We start from the raw sequence: 18501 nt of genomic DNA, 5'->3' as shown, positions 1-18501 counted from the left end.
ACTCTATACTGTTTTCCATAGTGGCTGTACCAGTTTACAATCCCACCAACAGTGCACAAGGGTTCCCTTTTCTCCACATCCACACCAGCATTTGTTATCTCGTGTCTTTTTGACGATGGCCATTCTGACAAGTGTGAAGTGATATCTTACTGTGGTTTTAATTTGCATCTCCCTGATGGCAAGTGATGCTGAGCATCTTTTCATGTACCTGTTGGCCGTTTGTATATCTTTGGAAAAATGTCTATTCAAGTCCTTTGCCCCATTTTTTAATTGGATTATTTGGTTCTTTGCTATTGAGTTGTATGAGTTCTTTATATATTTTGGATATTGACCCCCTTATCAGATATATGGTTTGCAAATATTTTTTCCTATTCCATAGGTTATTTTTTCACTTTGTTGATAGTTTCTTTTTCTGTGCAGATGCTTTTTTAGTTTGATGTAGTCTCACTTGTTTATTTTTTATTTTGTTGCTTGTGCTTTAGGTGTCACTTTCAAAAAAAAATTATTACCAAGACACATGTCAAGGAACATTTTTCCTATGTTTTCTTCTAGGAGTTGTATGGTTTTAGGTCTTACATTAAAGTCTTTAATCCATTTTGAGTTTATTTTTGTGAGTCGTGTAAGGTACAGGTCAAATTTCATTCTTTTACATGTGAATATCCAATTTTCCTCGTGCCATTAATTGAAGAGAAAATGCCTTTTCTCCATACACTATTCTTGGCTCCCTTGTCAAATACTAGATGACTATATATTCTTGGGTTTATTTCTGGGCTCTTGATTCTGTTTCATAGGCCTGTTAGTCTGCTGATCATCTTAATTATTCTCTTCATTATCTGCTGAGAATTCAGAATAGGAGATTGAATATTTTTGTGTGTTGGGTTAGATGGAAGAGAAACAAGATAAAGCATTTTTATGTGTTAAAGAGAAAGACATGCATACATGTTTAACTTCACAGTTTAACCTTTGAGAGGTAGAATCAACTGCCTTTCTAATCAACTTGGCAGTGAGGTGTTGGAAAGAAAACAGTGAAAGTTATACTGAGAAAGGTCTAGTAGAAAATAAAACAGTGAGGGATTTTATGCTGATATACAGTGTGTTTTTTACCAAAAAAAAAAGAAGAACAACAACATAGGCAAACAAAATTGCTCTAACAAATGTATCTCATCCATCTTGACCACAAAGAAAGAATCATTGTGTCCTTATATTTCTGCCTTCTTATGGTACCCTCTCCAAACCACAGTTGTGTTTTTAGTTGGAGAGTCTCCTAACTAACCTCCAAATCCCTCTATCTGGCTGGGGTCCGTCTCTTGAAGGAAAATAGGCAAAGGGAAACCCTAACTGACAGAATCTGGTGTGACAAATCATTTCAGCACTGAGCAGAAATTATGGATTTGGGAGTGGGGAAAGGAGTGGGGAGATGTGGGAAGGAGGGAGAGCTCTTCAAAATGAGATAACTCAGCTCTAGAGTTATGAGGTATCCCCTCACACTGGTCAGAATGCCCATCAACGAAAAATCTACAAACAGTAAATGCTGGAGAGGGTGTGGAGAAAAGGGAACCCTCTTGCACTGTTGGTGGGAATGTAAATTGATACAGCCACTATGGAGAACAGTATGGAGGTTCCCTAAAAAACTAAAAACAGAACTACGGTATGACCCAGCAATCCCAATACTGGGCATATACCCTGAGAAAACCATAATTCAGAAGGACACATGTACCCCAATGTTCATTGCAGCACTATTTACAATAGCCAGGACATGGAAACAACGTAAATGTCCAACGGTAGATGAATGGATAAAGAAGATGTGGTACATATATACAATGGAATATTACTGAACGATAAAAAAGAACGAAATTGGGTTATTTGTAGAGATGTGGATGGACCTAGAGTCCGTCACACAGAGTGCAGTAAGCCAGAAAGAGAACAACAAATATTGTATATTAATGCATATATGTGGAATCTAGAAAAATGGTACAGATGAACCTATTTTTAGGGCAGGAATAGAGACGTAGACGTAGAGAATGGACATGTGTATGCAGGGGGAAGGGGAGAGTGGGACGAATTGGGAGATTAGGTTTTACATAAATACACTACCATGTGTAAAATAGATAGCTAGTGGGAACCTGCTGTATATAGCACAGGGAGCTCAGCTCGGTGCTCTGTGATGACCTCAATGGTGGGATCAGGAGGCATGGGAGGGAGGTCCAAAAGGGAGGGTATATAGGTATACATATAGCTGATTCACTTCATTGTACAGCAGAAACTAACACAACATTGTAAAGCAATTTTACTCCAATTAAAAAACAATAACTCAGCTCTAGAGGCTCCTGATGAGAAAAGGTTGGGAAACCATCTAGTTCCATAAAAATTGCTTCTGAATATTGAGAAATGAAATGGACTTTTAAGTTATGATTTATTGGGGTATTATTTTATGCCAGACATTACACTAAAGGCTCTTGTATACATGTTCTCATTTAATTATTGCAACAACCTGTGGCATGGATGTCATCGTCCCCATTTTACTAGTGAGGAAATCAGTTTGGAGAAAAAAGTACCCCAGGTCATCCTGGGGAAAGAAGTGACAGGATTCTCAACTAAATCCTGAGTCTAAAGCCACTGCTCTTCACCACTGTGCCCACCATGCCTTTCTTTTAAATTAACGCCTCCCAAAACATTGCTATTCCATTTGCATTTTAATTGCTCAAAAACATCTTACAATCAATATTACCTTGTTGCTCCATGTGACTGTATTGAGATCTGGGTGTCAGGAGCTGTTAATACCTCTCTCCATCCCAATGCTTCCCATGTCCCTGGCACACAGTAGATACCTAAGAATGCATCAGAATAAATGCTGTGTTCCTGGTCTCTGGTGTTAGTAATGTCAAACAATTTTGACAACATTAGTAACTCTTTGACTCAGTGGGACAGGCAGTGGGCTCAGTCTGAGGGCTACCCCTCCTCACCTTGTGGTTTCTATTCCTACGGGAGTGGAATGGGGTGGAAACATCTAACAAACAGATCAACTGAACAACAAAGTTTCAGCCACAGAGACTTATGAGAAGAAAATAACATAGGTGACTTGGTGTATTAGTTTCTTACTGCTGTTCTAACAAATTACCACACATTTAGTTTCTTAAAAACACAGTTACCATCACTCAGTTCTGGAGTTCAGAAGAGTTCAAACTGGATCTTGCTGGGCTAAAATCAAGGTATTGGCAGGGCTGGGTTCCTTTTGGAGGCTCCAGCAGGGAATCTGTTTCTTTGCCCTTTCCAGCTTCTAGAGGCCGTCTGTGTTCCTTGGATCACAGTTCCTTTTTCCGTCTTTAAAACCAGCAGCATAGGGCTTCCCTGGTGGCGCAGTGGTTGAGAATCTGCCTGCTAATGCAGGGGACATGGGTTCGAGCCCTGGTCTGGGAGGATCCCACATGCCGCGGAGCAACTAGGCCCGTGAGCCACAGCTACTGAGCCTGCGCGTCTGGAGCCTGTGCTCCGCAATGAAAGGCAACGATAGAGGCCCGCGCACCGTGATGAAGAGTGGCCCCCACTTGCCGCAGCTGGAGGAAGCCCTCGCGCAGAAACGAAGACCCAACACAGCCAAAAATAAATAAATAAATAATAATTTAAAAAAAAAAAAAAAATAAAACCAGCAGCATAGCATTTTCAGATCTCTTCCCTAACTCCCACTCTCCTACCTCTGCTTATAAGGACCTTTATGATTACATTGGTTGCACCTGGATAATCCCTCCATCTCCTTAATTTAATCACAACTGTGAAGCCCCTTGGCCATATAAGGTAACATATTCACTGGTTTCAGCGATTTGGATGAGGACATGTTTGGGAGCCATTATTCTGCTTACCACATTTGGTGAGGAGTGGCATAGTTCAGATGGATAGGACAGACATCAACTTGGAGGTGAATATTAGTCTTCTAGTTTGGATTTTAATTAGCTTGTACAAGACACCTACTGAGACAGGTCTTTTTTTTTATTTTGGAGTATAGTTGATTTACAATGTTCTGTTAGTTTCAGGTATATAGCAGAGTTGATTCAGTCATACACATACATATATCCATTCTTTTTCAGATTCTTTTCCCATTTAGGTCATCACAGAATACTGAGTAGAGTTCCCTATGCTTTACAGTAGGTCCTTCTTGATTATCTATTTTATATATAGTATTGTGTGTATGTTAATCCTAAACTCCTAGTTTATCCCTCCCCTGCTGCGTTTCCACTTTGGTAACCATGTTTGTTTTCAAAGTCTGTGAGTCTGTTTCTGTTTTGTAAGTAAGTTCATTTGTATTATTACTATTTTTTTTTTTAGATTCCACACATAAGTGATATTGTATGATACTTTCTCTGTCTGACTTCACTTAGTATGATAATTTGTAGGTATATCCATATTGCTACAAATGGCATTATTTCATTCTTTTTTATGGCTGAGTAATATTCCCTTGTATATAAGTACCACATCTTTATCCATTCCTCTGTCAGTGGACATTTAGGTTGCTTCCACGTCTTGGCTATTGTAAATAGTGCTGCAGTGAACGCTGTGGTGCATGTATCTTTTCGAATTATGGTTTTCTCCAGATATATGCCCAAGAGTGGGATTGCTGAATCATATGGTAGTTCTATTTTCAGTTTTTTAAGGAACCTCCATACTGTGCTCCATAGTGGCTGTATCAATTTACATTCCCACCAGGCTTGTAGGAGGGTTCCCTTTTCTCCACACCCTCTCCAGCATTTATTGTTTGTAGATTTTTTGATGATGGCCATTCTAACTGGTGTGAGGGGATAACTCACTGTAGTTTTGATTTGCATTTCTCTGATAATTAGTGATGTTGAACATCTTTTCATGTGCTTTTTGGCCATCTGTATGTCCTTGGAGAAATGTCTATTTAGATCTTCTGCCGATTTTTTGATTGGGTTGTTTGTTTTTTTTATATAGAGCTGCATGCTCTGTTTGTAAATTGTGGAGATTAATCCCTTGTTGGTCACTTTGTTTGCAAATATTTTCTCCCATTCTGTGGGTTGTCTTTTCATTTTGATTATTGTTTCCTTTGCTGTTCAAAAGCTTTTACGTTTAATTAGGTCCCATTTGTTTATTTTTGTTTTTGTTTCCATTACTCTAGGAGATGGATCCAAAAAGATACTGCTACGATTTATATCAGAGTGTTGTGCCTATGTTTTCTTCTAAGACTTTTATAGTATCTGGCCTTACATTTAGGTCTTTAATCCATTTTGAGTTTATTTTTGTGTATGGTGTTAGAGAATGTTCTAATTTCATTCTTTTACATGTAACTATCCAGTTTTCCCAGTACCACTTATTGAAGAGACTGTCTTCTCCATTGAGTATTCTTGCCTCCTTTGTCATAGATTAGGTGACCATAGGTGTATGGGTTTATCTCTGGACTTTCTATCCTGTTCCATTGATCTGTATTTCTGTTTTTGTGCCAGTACCATAAGGTTTTGATTACTGCAGCTTTGTAGTATAGTCTGAAGTCAGGGAGTCTGATTCCTCCAGCTCCGTTTTTCTTTTTCAGGGTTGCTTTGGCTTTTTGGGGTCGTTCATGTTTCCATACAAATTGTAAAATTTTTGTTCTAATTCTATGAAAAATGCCAGTGGTAATTTGATAGGGATTGCATTGAATCTGTAGATTGCTTTGGGTAGTATAGTCATTTTCACAATGTTGATTCTTCCAATCCAAGAACATGGTATATCTCTCCATCTGTTTGTGTTGTCTTTGATTTCTTTCATCAGTGTTTTATAGTTTTCTGAGTACTAGTCTTTTGCCTCCTTAGGTAGGTTTATTCCTTTTGTTGCAATGACAAATGGGATTGTTTCTTTTTGTTGCAATGGTAAATGGGATTGTTTCCTTAATTTCTCTTTCTGATATTTCGTTGTTAGTATGTAGGAACGCAAGAGATTTCTTTGCATTAATTTTGTATCCTGCTAATTTACTGAATTCATTGATGAGCTCTAGTAGTTTTCTGGTAGCATCTTTAGGATTTTCTACGTATACTATTGTGTCATCTGCAAACAGTGATAGTTTTACTTCTTTTCCAATTTGGATTCCTTTTATTTCTTTTTCTTCTCTGATTGCCGTGGCTAGGACTTCCAAAACTATGTTGAATAAAAATGGTGAGAGCGGGCAACCTTGTCTTGTTCCTGATCTTAGAGGGAATGCTTTCAGCTTCTCACTGTTGAGAATAATGTTAGGTGTGGGTTTGTCATATAGGGCCTTTATCATGTCGAGGTATGTTCTCTCTATGCCCACTTTCTGGAGAGTTTTTATCATAAATGGGTGTTGAATTTTGTCAAAAGCTTTTTCTGCGTCTGTTGAGGTGATCATATGGTTTTTATTCTTCAGTTTGTTAATGTGGTGTATTACACTGATTGATTTGCAGATATTGAAGAATCTTTGCATCCCTGTGATAAATCCCACTTACTTATGGTGTATGATCCTTTTAATGTATTGTTGGATTTGGTTTGCTAGTATTGTGTTGAGGATTTTTGTGTCTATGTTCATCAGTGATACTGGCCTGTAATGTTCTTTATTTGTTTCTCTCTTGTTGCGGAGCACAGGCTCCAGACGCGCAGGCTCAGTAGTTGTGGCACACGGGCTTAGTTACTCCACAGCATGTGGGATCTTCCCAGACCAGGGCTCAAACCTGTGTCCCCTGCATTGGCAGGCAGATTCTCAACCACTGCGCCACCAGGGAAGCCCTCTCTTTATTTTATAATCCCCTAATTTTTCTAGAGAAAAATTATTTAGAAGTACAGTCTTTGTAAAAGATTAGATCGTATTTTTAAAAAGATTAGATCATATTTAGTTTTATTATTTTTAAAAAGCTTAGATCGCATTTAGTTTTATTATTTATATTCCTCAATTAATGATCACAGGATTACATCATTCACCTCATTAAATAGATACAGCATCTCTTTCTTGAACAGTGTATGAGCCTAGTATATGTCTGCATCCACATAGCAGCATATTATCATTATTCTTGAGGTGCTGGCAATTCCTGCTTTGTGTCCAGTCTGACAGTTCCTAAGAGCCATCTCTATTTCATTTCTCAATGTTTGTCAGTATTTAGAGTTTATTAGATAATTATTTCCATTTGTGTATTTCAACACATGAGTCCCATCTGGTGGCTGAAGTGGGTAATTACAGACCATCCATTGCCTAGGAAAAAATAATACATATTTCTGTGTATTGCTTTTTTAAGTTTAAGGAAATCATTAGTTCTTGAAATTAATAAGAAGGTTGAATTGCATATTTTTGTGAATTATAGTTGTATTACTTTATTGTACATTTTTAAACAAAAATGAAGCTAAAGTGATTTTATTTAGGTTGTTAGGTGATCATCATTTATGAATACTAAAGTTTGATTTTTGTGGTGAATATGTCATGTAGTATATAAAGGAGCACTTAATTTCTTCACGTTTATTTGTTCTCTTTAGGTAAGGCAAAGAGAATCTTTACAGTTTTGTTTGTATCACTTGTTTGGTATAACTCTAAAAAATAGATACTCCATAGTTAAAGTTCAGGTCATTTATTGTCATGATTGCTTAACTGTAGGTTTTAAGTGTATGAAGGCTTACTGTATAATCACAGAGAATACATGTCTGAAAGACTTAAATTCAGTTAGAACAGAAAAAATTATTAAAAATTTACAGGTGTTTATCAGAAGTTAAATATTAAAGCATTTTTATTCAGTCAACTGCAAATCTGAATCATGATAATAAGTCTTTACATATGGGGAATGAATAGGCTCATGAGACTTTTTTCATTTAGAGTAAAACCTTTAAAATCCAGTCCTCAGAGAATGGTTTCCAAAGCCCCACATTTTATTCACTTGATAGTGCCAAGATGTTGGAGTATATATCGTATACCAGATCACTCCATTATCTTAGTTTCCATGAATAGACTATCATCTGAAGTTTCAAAAAAAAACGATTGGTTGAGTTTCAGTTAGTAAGAGTAACTGAATAACTGATCAGTAACTGAAAGGAATAATAATTAGCCTGAAACTCTGATTTTTGTTGACTATTTCTATCGATAGATAATCACAGTACCAAATTTTTGTGTAGAAAAGTGAAAGGTACTACCTTTTTTTTTTTTAAGTTACTGAAGTTTTTACTATTTGAAGAACTTGCTAAATTATTCTTTGGAGAAGTATAGAACTCTAGGCTCCTTTTAAGTGGTTTATATGTTCTCTGTGTGTAAATATAAGGTACCTCAGGCGTAATCTGGCTTTGTAGAGGATATAGATCAACAAAATTTTATATTTAATAAATATAAAGGTAGATACATAGCTGTGATTCAATTTATTTTGGAACATTCATTTGTGTTTTTTTGCGTAAGTGCTGCTGAGTCTCACTTATGTGTCTGTTCTTACTTAACAGAATCAAAGAATCTTCAGGATGGCAGCAAGTGTTTACAAGCCCGTATTTGGATTGGACTATTGAACGAGTAGCTTTAAATGCAAAGGTGGTTGGAGGTCCACATGGAGACAAAGACAAAATGGTCGCCGTTGCCTCGGAGAGTAGCATCATCTTATGGAGTGTCCAAGACGGAGGGAGTGGAAGTGAAATTGGTAGGAAGAATCTTGTTTACGCTGTTACATATAATGTTCTGAAGTTTAAGAGGGATTGCCCATAAATATCAAAACTAGTTATTGGACTAGTTATTAGTTAGCTAGAGCTGCCGCATTAGTTTCAGGGTCCAGTAATGTACAGGGCTGCTCAATGTGAGAGGAATGACCTGGTAAGGAGGGAAAAAAACTGAAACCTGACTGCTCTGGAAGAATGTGCTTTTCCTGAATCCTATTTAGTGGTGGCTGCTTTCTCTCCACCTCTTTCCTACCACTGGGCCCGAAGATGGGGTGAATGACTTTCTGGTTCCTCCTCATTTGTTGCTTCCAGGCCAGAAAGTCTGAAGCTTTTAAATCTCTTCTGAATTTCACTTGACATTCTAGTTCAGGACCATTAAGAGTTTTTGTTTGTATAGGTTTTATCTATTGATATTTACCATAATAGGAATTAAAACTGAAATTTTAATAACTGCTTATTAATTTAAAAAATAACATAAATAAGCCCATTGCATGGTAACATGAATAACATTTTTAATGAAGAATAACTATATTTCCAAAAATTTTTGTGGGAAGAGTGGCAATGGTTTACAATTTTGTAAACCTCTTTAATGTTTTATTGCATTCTGATACCTATTTCTGCTTTCAGTCTGCTATGTTCTGTTACTCTGGTTGAACTACATGAAGAGAATTTGGCTTCACACAGATACACAGTTGAAAAAAACATATTTTTATATAGTGTTTTCAGATAATTGTGGATAGTGTTTGCTTCTGTCCCAAAATTTTGAAATGATATCTATGAACTCTGCTCATACAGATCATACTTTGTTAAATTAAAATCCATCAATCTGTTTTGTACTTTGAATGGATCTTTTGTCCTTACATAATTTTATAACATGATGCATTGGTCATTTGGAAAGTGTTGGTTTATTCTGAGTCAGGTGGATCTTCCAACTGTTGATACCTTTCATTGTACAAGAGTAAAAAAAAAAAAAAATCACATTTATTGCTATAACCACTGATCACATCTCTGAACTCTATTGTGTTAGGAAGTTGTCACGCTCACTGTGGCAGATAAACGTTTTCCAGAATTCTGATATTCACTTGAAACACTGAGTTTGTATCATTAAAGCAACAGGTCCACTTTTCTCGCTTTTTAGGAAAGTCTACCAAATAACCAAATCTGAATTACCAGAGTTTGTTAGTCGTGCTTTCACATGAAAATGGTACGCTATGAGAAGAGCAGCTAGTTTCCTGTCAGCTCCAGCAATTGGGAAGATGCTTCTCCTCGACACAGTCATGGTACTTAGTCACACAGAATATTCAGAAGACATACACTCAAAATTGAGACTTAGTCAATACATATTCTTACCCAGATTGCTTCATCCAGGAAATTCTTAAGTTAACCTGGCCTTTTTTTCTTTCATTGAAAATGTGCGGCAGAGAAGAATTTAATCACAACCAGTACAGTTTACTGCCACTGCTTTGATTCATGCTAAGGTGCTTGCCCTTTTTACCCAACACTGCTTTGCACCATTAGTGCAAAGATCAACAGTAATGTTCTAGGATAAAGTGTGATATTCATAAGTTTTCAACATTTTGAATATTTCAACACCATGTGTGTTTGTGGCCAGATACTCAGGTAAAAGATCTCTGATGACTGTCTGGTACTGATACTGGATGAACAGAAACAAAACACCAGGTCCAGCTACATCTGTGTATTCATTTTTGTAAGACAAAAATGCAATTTGCAGACAACCTACTGTCTGCACCAGTCTTTAATTCGAGGACTTACTGTGTCATTGAAAAGTGCCAGTGTTGTGGTTTCTTTTACTGACATTTCATCCAGCAGACATGCACCATCGCCATCCGTCCAAGCTTTCTTAGCCTCCCAGTGATTGTGTGCCCTCCTCTAGCCAGTGCAATGCCATAACTTACCCTGTAGGATGATTCAGTGGCTTTTTCATTTCTAGTTTGAAAATCTGTAACAATCTGTGGCTTTTAAAACGCTTTTTCCGGCTTCATTTAAAATATTTCTTTAAACTGAGTATTTGGTCTCAGGGAACCCACAGCTGGCTTTATAATACTGTTCAAAATTGTTCTGTTGCATAGGCACAATAAGGCAAGCTATTAATGTCTATAAAGTTGAGGGAAAGATGACTTTTGTTACTTAAAATTTTTATATACAGTTTTGCCCAGTTTGTTTAGAGTCCTCCCTTCCTTGAATCAGAGAACTCTACTATGTCGTATGTATCTTTGTCAGCCCTCTTAGATTCAGGTGGTGCAGCTATGGGCTGAAAGGCAAGTTAAGTATAAGAAAAATATGTTAAAAATTATTTATTTTAGAATAAAATATTTTAAACAGTTTTAGGTAAAATTTAAAAATTAAGAAAGGTTTTCAGAACATTTTAAAAACTAATATTGCAAAACAACGAAGTGTACTTCTTTTGTTTCTTTGTAGGCACAAGGAAAACTTGTATTTTAAAATAATTATAGCAGATGTAACTGAAGACAACTAATAAAAGCATAGTGGAAGTATTTAGGCCAAACTAAGTTAGTCTTGGGAAACTTAGTTAGTTATACCCCCAGCCTACCACCATAAACCATTCTAGAAAATATAAGAACACATATGCAGATGCCATTGTCTAAATGGTGACCTCATCACATGTCATGTAGCCTCTGGAAAACTCCTCTGTACATTCTTGAGATAATGAGAGTTTGTTTAAAAAAAAAAAGGCAAGTAGTGCTTTAATACCACCATGAAAATAGTCTTCACTTCAGACTTCTGGAGGGTTCTCAGAGACCAAGGATTCCTAGACCATACTTAAAGAGAATCATTGTTCTAGACCATTTTCCTTCCCTTCTCTACCAGCTACTCCCCCAATCCCAGCGCCTGCCCACATTTCGAATCTCATACCATCCGAATTTACGCTTGATGTAGTCCTCAGCTGCCCTCTAGATTACTATCCTTCATGCCTTTGAAATGACTAACTCTGATTTTCCAACTCAAAAATTCTTTAACTCCACTGGGATCTTCACTCATTACTTCCCTTTTTATAGGCTTGGATTCCATCATTATAATCACTCTAGCATAGAGCCTCAATTTTCTTGTATCTTTCCCTTTGCCTTACCTACCTGGAGAAACGACATCCCTGGCCAAATCGACCTTTCCCTCTGAATATTAAAGGTGGTGAGGAAAAAGAAATGCATATGCACACAAAACAATAGTCTCAATCCGTGACCTCTACTCTCAAGTGGGCCTTTAAAGGCTACCCAGAAATCCTACTACATTACCCTTGTCAGTTCTGCCACTCTCCTAGATGACTGTTTCATACCTTTTTCTTTTTCCTTAAACTTCCAACACCTTCTGTCATCCTCATTGAGGGCTTAGAGAAAACCAGAAGAGACTTTTCCTAAATTCCTTCAATCATATCTGCCCATCTACGTGTATCTGTGCTCATATAATCTGTTATCACATTTATTACTGTGATTAAATTGTCTCTGATCTTATCTAAGGCCAACTCCTTATATCCAGCTGTGTACTATGTCCTATTTCCTTCTACCTACTGGAGACATTGCTCTAGTAGTTATTCCACTCTGTTGGATCATTTCCATCCTCATACAGCTGTGCTTTAATTCTGCCTTAAAATCAACAGCAAAAACTACCCTATGTTCTCTTCCAGTTTTTGCTTCATTTTTCTGTTCCTCTTAAAGCAAGTGAGAGTAGTTATCTGATCTTGTTTCTATATCCTCCTCTTCTCTTTAGAAGTTGCTCTAATTATGGCCCCAACCACTCTATAAAACTACTCCTGTTAGTGTGACCCATGATCTGTACTCTGCTATATCCTAGGATCAGTTTATAGTCTTCATCTGATTAGAACTGTCATTTGATAATATTTGATATAGTTGATTACTCTTTTCCTTTTGAAGACTTTCTTTCTTTGGCTTCTAGGACACCTTATTGTCTTGATTTTTATTATAGCTCTTTGTTTCTTCTCAGTTCCTTTGGATAGTTCTTCCTTATTTGCCTAATTTCAAAATCTTGGCATGCCCCAGGGCTCAGTCCTTGGACTTCATTCCTCTATATCTGTGTCTGGTCCTCAAGATCATTCCAAGGTTCAGTGACTTGCTAGGAGGACTTAGAGGACTCAGCACATAGAGGTACTTAGAGCTCTGGTTTATTACAGTGAAAGCATGCAAAGCAAAACTGACAAGAGAGAAGACATATGGGGTGAAGTTCAGTGGAAACCAGGTACAAGCTTTCAAGAGTTCCCTTCCAGTGGTATCTCATAGGACATGCTTAATCCTCCAGCAGTGAATTGTGACAAACTTGTGAGATGTCTACCAGGGAAGAAGCTCACTAGAGACTTGGTACCCAAGGTTATTACTAGAGGCTAGTCACCTAAGTACCCTCTGCCTAGCCTGTACAAAGATTCCAGATTCCCAAAAGGAAAGCAGATGTTCAGCATAAACGCCATTGTTTACACAGCAGTTTAGGCTTTTTGTCAGCATAGATTAGATTTCTTTTGTCTAGAATTTCATGAGTGGAGTTATGTAGTTAGTATGTGTTCTTTTGTCTCTGGCTTCTTTCATTCTACATAATGCTTTTGAGATTCATCCATGTTGTTGAGTGTATCAGTGGTTCATCCCTTTTTATTGTTGAGTGGTATTCCATTGAATTAATATTCCAGAATTTGTTTATCCATTCATCTGTTGCTAGACATTTGGTTTATTTCCAGTTTGGAGATATTAGGAATAAAGCTGCTATGAAGGTAGCAATCTTTCTTTGGATATTTTTTTTTTTAAAACATCTTTATTGGAGTATAATTGCTTTACAATGGTGTGTTAGTTTCTGCTGTATAACAAAGTGAATCAGCTATACATATACATGTATCTCCATATCTCCTCCCTCTTGCATCTCCCTCCCACCCTCCCTATCCCACCCCTCTAGGTGGTCACAAAGCACTGAGCTGATCTCCCTGTGCTATGCGGCTGCTTCCCACTAGCTATCTACTTTACATTTGGTAGTATATTTAAGTCCATGCCACTCTCTCACTTCGCCCCAGCTTACCCTTCCCCCTCCCCGTGTCCTCAAGTCCATTCTCTACGTCTGCGTCTTTGGACAATTTTTAAATTAAATATCTAGGAGTGGAATTTCTGGGACATATGAAAAGTGTTGGTTTATGTTATGAGAAAATACACCACTGTCTTCCAAGCGGTTATTACCACTTTACATTTCTGCCAGCAATGTGTGAGAGTTCTGGTTGCTCTGCACCCTTACCAACACTTTTTTATTGTCAGTCTTAATTTGAGCCATTCTAGTGGATGTGCAGTGATGTTAATGTTGGTTTTAATTGCATTTCCCTAACTACTAATGATATTGAGCATCTTTTCATGTCCTTATTGACCATTTGTACTGTGTTTTTGAGAAGTGTCTTAAAATCATTGCCCTCTTTTTATGAGATTGTCATCCTATTGTTGATTAGCAATAGGTCTGTACATAGATTAGTGGTTTGCAACGAGGGATAATGTCGTCCTCCAGGGGACCTGTGGAAACGTCTGGAGACATTTTTGGTTGACACCATTGAGGGAGGACTCTTCTCTCTTTCTCTCCAACTCCCCCCACCTCACTTTCCCTTTCCCTCTCCCTCTCCCTCTCCCTAACATCCCTCCCTCATTCCCTCTTCTCTCTTCCTCTTTTTGAAATTCAGTTACATTTTAGGCCACTTCATATTGGCCTAGACACCACTGAGGTGCTATTTTTTTTTTCCAATTCTTTTCTCCCCCTTCTTCAGTTTAGATCAATATCTTTACTGTCTTTTGCCCTTTTGCTGCAGCATTCATTTAATCTGCAGTTAAGCTCATCTAGTAAGTTTTTTATTTGAGATGCTGGACTTTTCAGCTCTAAGATTGCCTTTTTTGATTCTATTTTAGTTTGTTTCTCTGCTGAGATTTCTTGTCTAGTCACTCATTATGTCTTATTTTTTGCTAAATGCAACATATTCATTATAGCTGTTTTATTAGTTTTTGTCTGCTAATTCCACTATCTGCACCATCTCATTTATTTTGAGTTACGTTTTCCTGCTTCTTCACATGTCTAGGAAGTTGTGATTATATGTTCGGCTTGTGCATGATACATTATGTAGGGAGTATGAATTAGTATTATTATTATATAGGGAGTAACAATGCTGTCTTCTTTTAAAAGATGTGAGTTTTGTTCTGGCAGGCAATTAAATTACCAGAGGATCTTTATCCTGCTAGGCTTGTTTTTTTTTGCTTTGTTAAGGACAGGTAGCCTTTTTCACCTTTATTTTTTATTTTAGGGCATGGCTCCTACTCAGGGTGTGGTGTTATCTTTTTGGAGTCTTAACTGAATGCCTGAAGAGTGAGTCTTACTGAGCTGGAACTATTGAATCCACCCACAAATGACCTCTGCTATTTCCACTTAGCTCCCAGGCCTACAGCAGCCTCTCTCTTTTATTCCTCGGGGATTCTCACCCAGCCCAGGTGCAGCCTGGTCTCAGCCAAGGCAGAGGAAAACCCCTGTACAGATTCTGCGCCATCTCCACTCCCACGCTGGTGCATTTCTCTTCTTTCTTTCTTGCACCTTGTTCATAAATTCTAGCTGCCTCAACAGCTCTAGACTCTGATCTCAGCTTTCTCAGTTGAGGGAAACCATCACTTGATTTTCCCTTGGGTTTCACGTCCCTGTGGTCAGGAGAGCTTATACAGAAAGCCAGTGTGATCCTGGGGCTTATCTTGTGTATTTACTGTGTTTCAAATCTTCTGCTCCCTGTTGTCTAGTGCCTAAAAACAGTTGCCTCATGTGTTTTGGCCAGGTTTTCTTTATGGTGAGGAATAGTCTGATGCCATTTATTCCATCATGACTGGCAGTGAAAGTCCCCCCTAAAACTTTAGGGGAAAAAAAAAACTTTAAAAATTTTGAAATTATAATATACTGGTAAGTATACAGAAAAGAGATCAGTTGTGGTTTTTTGTTTGTTTTTTCAAATTGCCACTTGTAACATACCAATTAGTGAAGGAGATTTTATGCCTTGCTTTTTTTTTTCCCCCCCAAAAAAGGGTGTGGTCAGTAGCTGCCTTATGAGATGGTAGATAGTAATTTGTTCATGTAAAAGAGATTATTTGTTGTTACAAATACTCTTTAGAACCTGACAGCACCATCCGAAGAAAATTGTTAGGGCTGGTGTATCCATGATAGAGCTTCCCCAGAGGCTGAACGCCTTCATTATCACTTACATGAGACATGGCTGCTGGATTGCTGCCATAAGCGGGGCCCCTTAAGACAGGAGCTCGTCATTACTTATACCGGCGTCCTCCTTGTGGACAGGGGTCAGCATTGTTGAGTCTAAGCAGGGGTGACACTTGAAATTTCTTGAGATCATTCAGAATGTCTTGCTTGATTTCACAGAATCTCATTCTTCTCTCGAGTAATCAGTGTTTGTTGGCTTTCCTGTTTTTATTTCTACCTTTCACATAGCCCATAGTACTGAATATAGTCATCTTAACATGTTCTGAAAAATTGTCTAGCATCAGGATTAAAGTACCATAATACATGAGAGTCCCTGAAGTTGCGTGTGAAATGATTACTCTCTGCTTTGAAGTGGCAAGTTAATTTCTCAGCCAGTTCTGATCAGACAGCTTATTAGCTTTTGTATGTGTGTTGTGTTTTATTTTGCTCTGGTTTTTTTGGTTGACAGATTGGGCTGAGATGATCTATTCATGTGTATAAATATGTATTTATGAGTACATAAAAGTTAAAATGTACATATGGAAGACATTCTTAGCAATACTTTCCAGATTTGTTTTTCATTTTTGTCCAGTGTATATCATTTTTCTTTCTGCTAGATGCCTGGCTTTTTCAAGACTGGTTAAGCATTGTCAAGCTGTTGTTTATTGCCCCTGGTCTTGTCTTGTATATAGTACACTTCTGAACATAAAGAAATATCCCTCATTCGTGTAAGATTCAAAAGAAATCAGTTATCTTTTCTGGCTTATGCTTTTTAACATATTACAGTTGCATTTAATTGGTTTGTTTCTTCCTGTGAGTTCTTCAAAGCCTTGTGAATCCTTGTTTTTCTCAGCTAGATGCTGAGAAAATTGTTCGTGTTGTCACACATTAGGTACTTTTTTAAAAATAAAATGATACTTGAAACAGCTAAAGAGCCACGTAAAACAATATTTTATAGTGAGGCTTATTTTCTAGCATAATTAGGTAAAAAGGTATTTCTCATAAGGTGCTTTTCAAGTAATACTATGTAAATGTCAAAATTGGATTATAACATTTTTAAGGTGAAAGTGAGCCTTGAGACATTTAGCTTGGACCCTATTTTATAGATCAGGTAAGTAAGAACCTGAAGGTGGCGAAGTAGGAACCTGAAGGTGGCAAAGAAAGGTACTGTCAGAGCCAGGATTCCGACCCAGAATCTCCTCCCTGCTGGTGTAGTACTCAGCTAAAGAGAGACAACTATGTAGGGCGATACATGCTATACCAAGGTGAGCCGAGACATTCTTGGCTCTTTTGCTATTAATGTGGGCTATCCTTACAAGGTCCCTCACCTGCAACCCCTCTTCTCTTTTTTCTCAGGTTCCCTGGGCTTACCCGTTCCCGATCCCCCAATTTGATGCATTCCTTTTCACCTTTTTAAAAAACCCAACTCAAATGGCTTCTTTTCTAAGAAATATTCTCAAACTCCTTTTCCTGCCCTCTTTTACTCCTCTGGTTATTACTGTACTCTGTGCATCCTTCTGTTATTATTGCATTAAAATTGGTTGTTCGTATTTTTTTCTTTTAAATCTTAAGTTCCTAGTAATATCCAGTCTTCTTACGTTTATTTGTTTTTTTTATTGAAGTATAGTTGATTTACAATATTGTGTTAGTTTCAGGCTTACAGCAGAGTGATTCGGATATATATATATATATATATATATATATATATTCTTGTTTTTGATTCTTTTCCATTATAGGTTGTTACAAGATATTGAATTTAATTCCTCATGCTATACAGTAAATCCCTGTTGTTTATCTATCTTCTCATATTTTTTCATCCCATGGCCTAGTAGAGTTAGTGTCTTTGGAGTGAATTAAATTGAGATCTGCAGTGTTGGGAAACAAGAGGTTTAATAAGCTCTGATAAAGGCCCGAATGTTTGTTTTGAATACAGTGTGACTTCTTGCTGTTTTGTTTTGTTCTTTTCTCTTTTTTGCCTATTTCCAGATTTCTAGATACATTCTGGATAGTTGAGGTGGCCAAGTCTGTGTCTTCAGATTAGTGATTCTCAAGTATCGGGTCCATGAGCAGGCTGCAGCTAAATCTCCTGTGGATTTTATAGAAGTGCAGTGGGTTTTCTGATTTAGTGAGTCTGGCATGAATCCAGGGATCCCAGGACTGTTTCTGTTTTATTTTGTTCACTTTAAATCTACACGGTTGTTTTGGTGATGAGCTAGGTTTGGGAGCCACAGCTTCAGATAACAGGCTATTCAATCAGAGTGGGATTACTTGGGGTAGACTTTTTTTTTTTAACTTTTGGGTTTATTTTATTTATTTATTTATTTATTTATGGCTGTGTTGGGTCTTCGTTTCTGTGCGAGGGCTTTCTCTCTAGTTGTGGCAAGCGGGGGCCACTCTTCATCGCGGTGCACGGGCCTCTCACTATCGCGGCCTCTCCCGTTGCGGAGCACAGGCTCCAGACGCGCAGGCTCAGTAGTTGTGGCTCACGGGCCTAGTTGCTCCGCGGCATGTGGGATCTTCCCAGACCAGGGCTCAAACCCGTGTCCCCTGCATTGGCAGGCAGATTCTCAACCACTGCGCCACCAGGGAAGCCCCATACTTGGGGTAGACTTTTATCTGCCGCTTAAGAGCTTACAAGTTTCTTATTTCTGGTTCCCA

The 18501-nt window shown here is 37.8% G+C and overlaps 1 protein-coding gene across 2 annotated transcripts in view; it reads left to right on the top strand.

The window, feature by feature from the left end:
- Positions 1-18501, top strand: part of KCTD3 (potassium channel tetramerization domain containing 3) — a 62124-nt gene that overhangs the window by 16235 nt on the left and 27388 nt on the right. For both annotated transcript variants that reach the window (XM_057545734.1, XM_057545725.1), the window contains exon 9: positions 8407-8597. In XM_057545734.1, coding sequence (XP_057401717.1) covers positions 8407-8597 — 191 coding nt within the window. The remainder of the gene's footprint in view (positions 1-8406; positions 8598-18501) is intronic.

The sequence above is a fragment of the Balaenoptera acutorostrata genome, chromosome 1, assembly GCF_949987535.1.
Source record: "Balaenoptera acutorostrata chromosome 1, mBalAcu1.1, whole genome shotgun sequence".
Classification (NCBI taxonomy): Eukaryota; Metazoa; Chordata; class Mammalia; order Artiodactyla; family Balaenopteridae; genus Balaenoptera; species Balaenoptera acutorostrata.
Note: the sequence above shows the minus strand (reverse complement) of the source record. Positions and strands in the feature narration are given on the sequence as shown.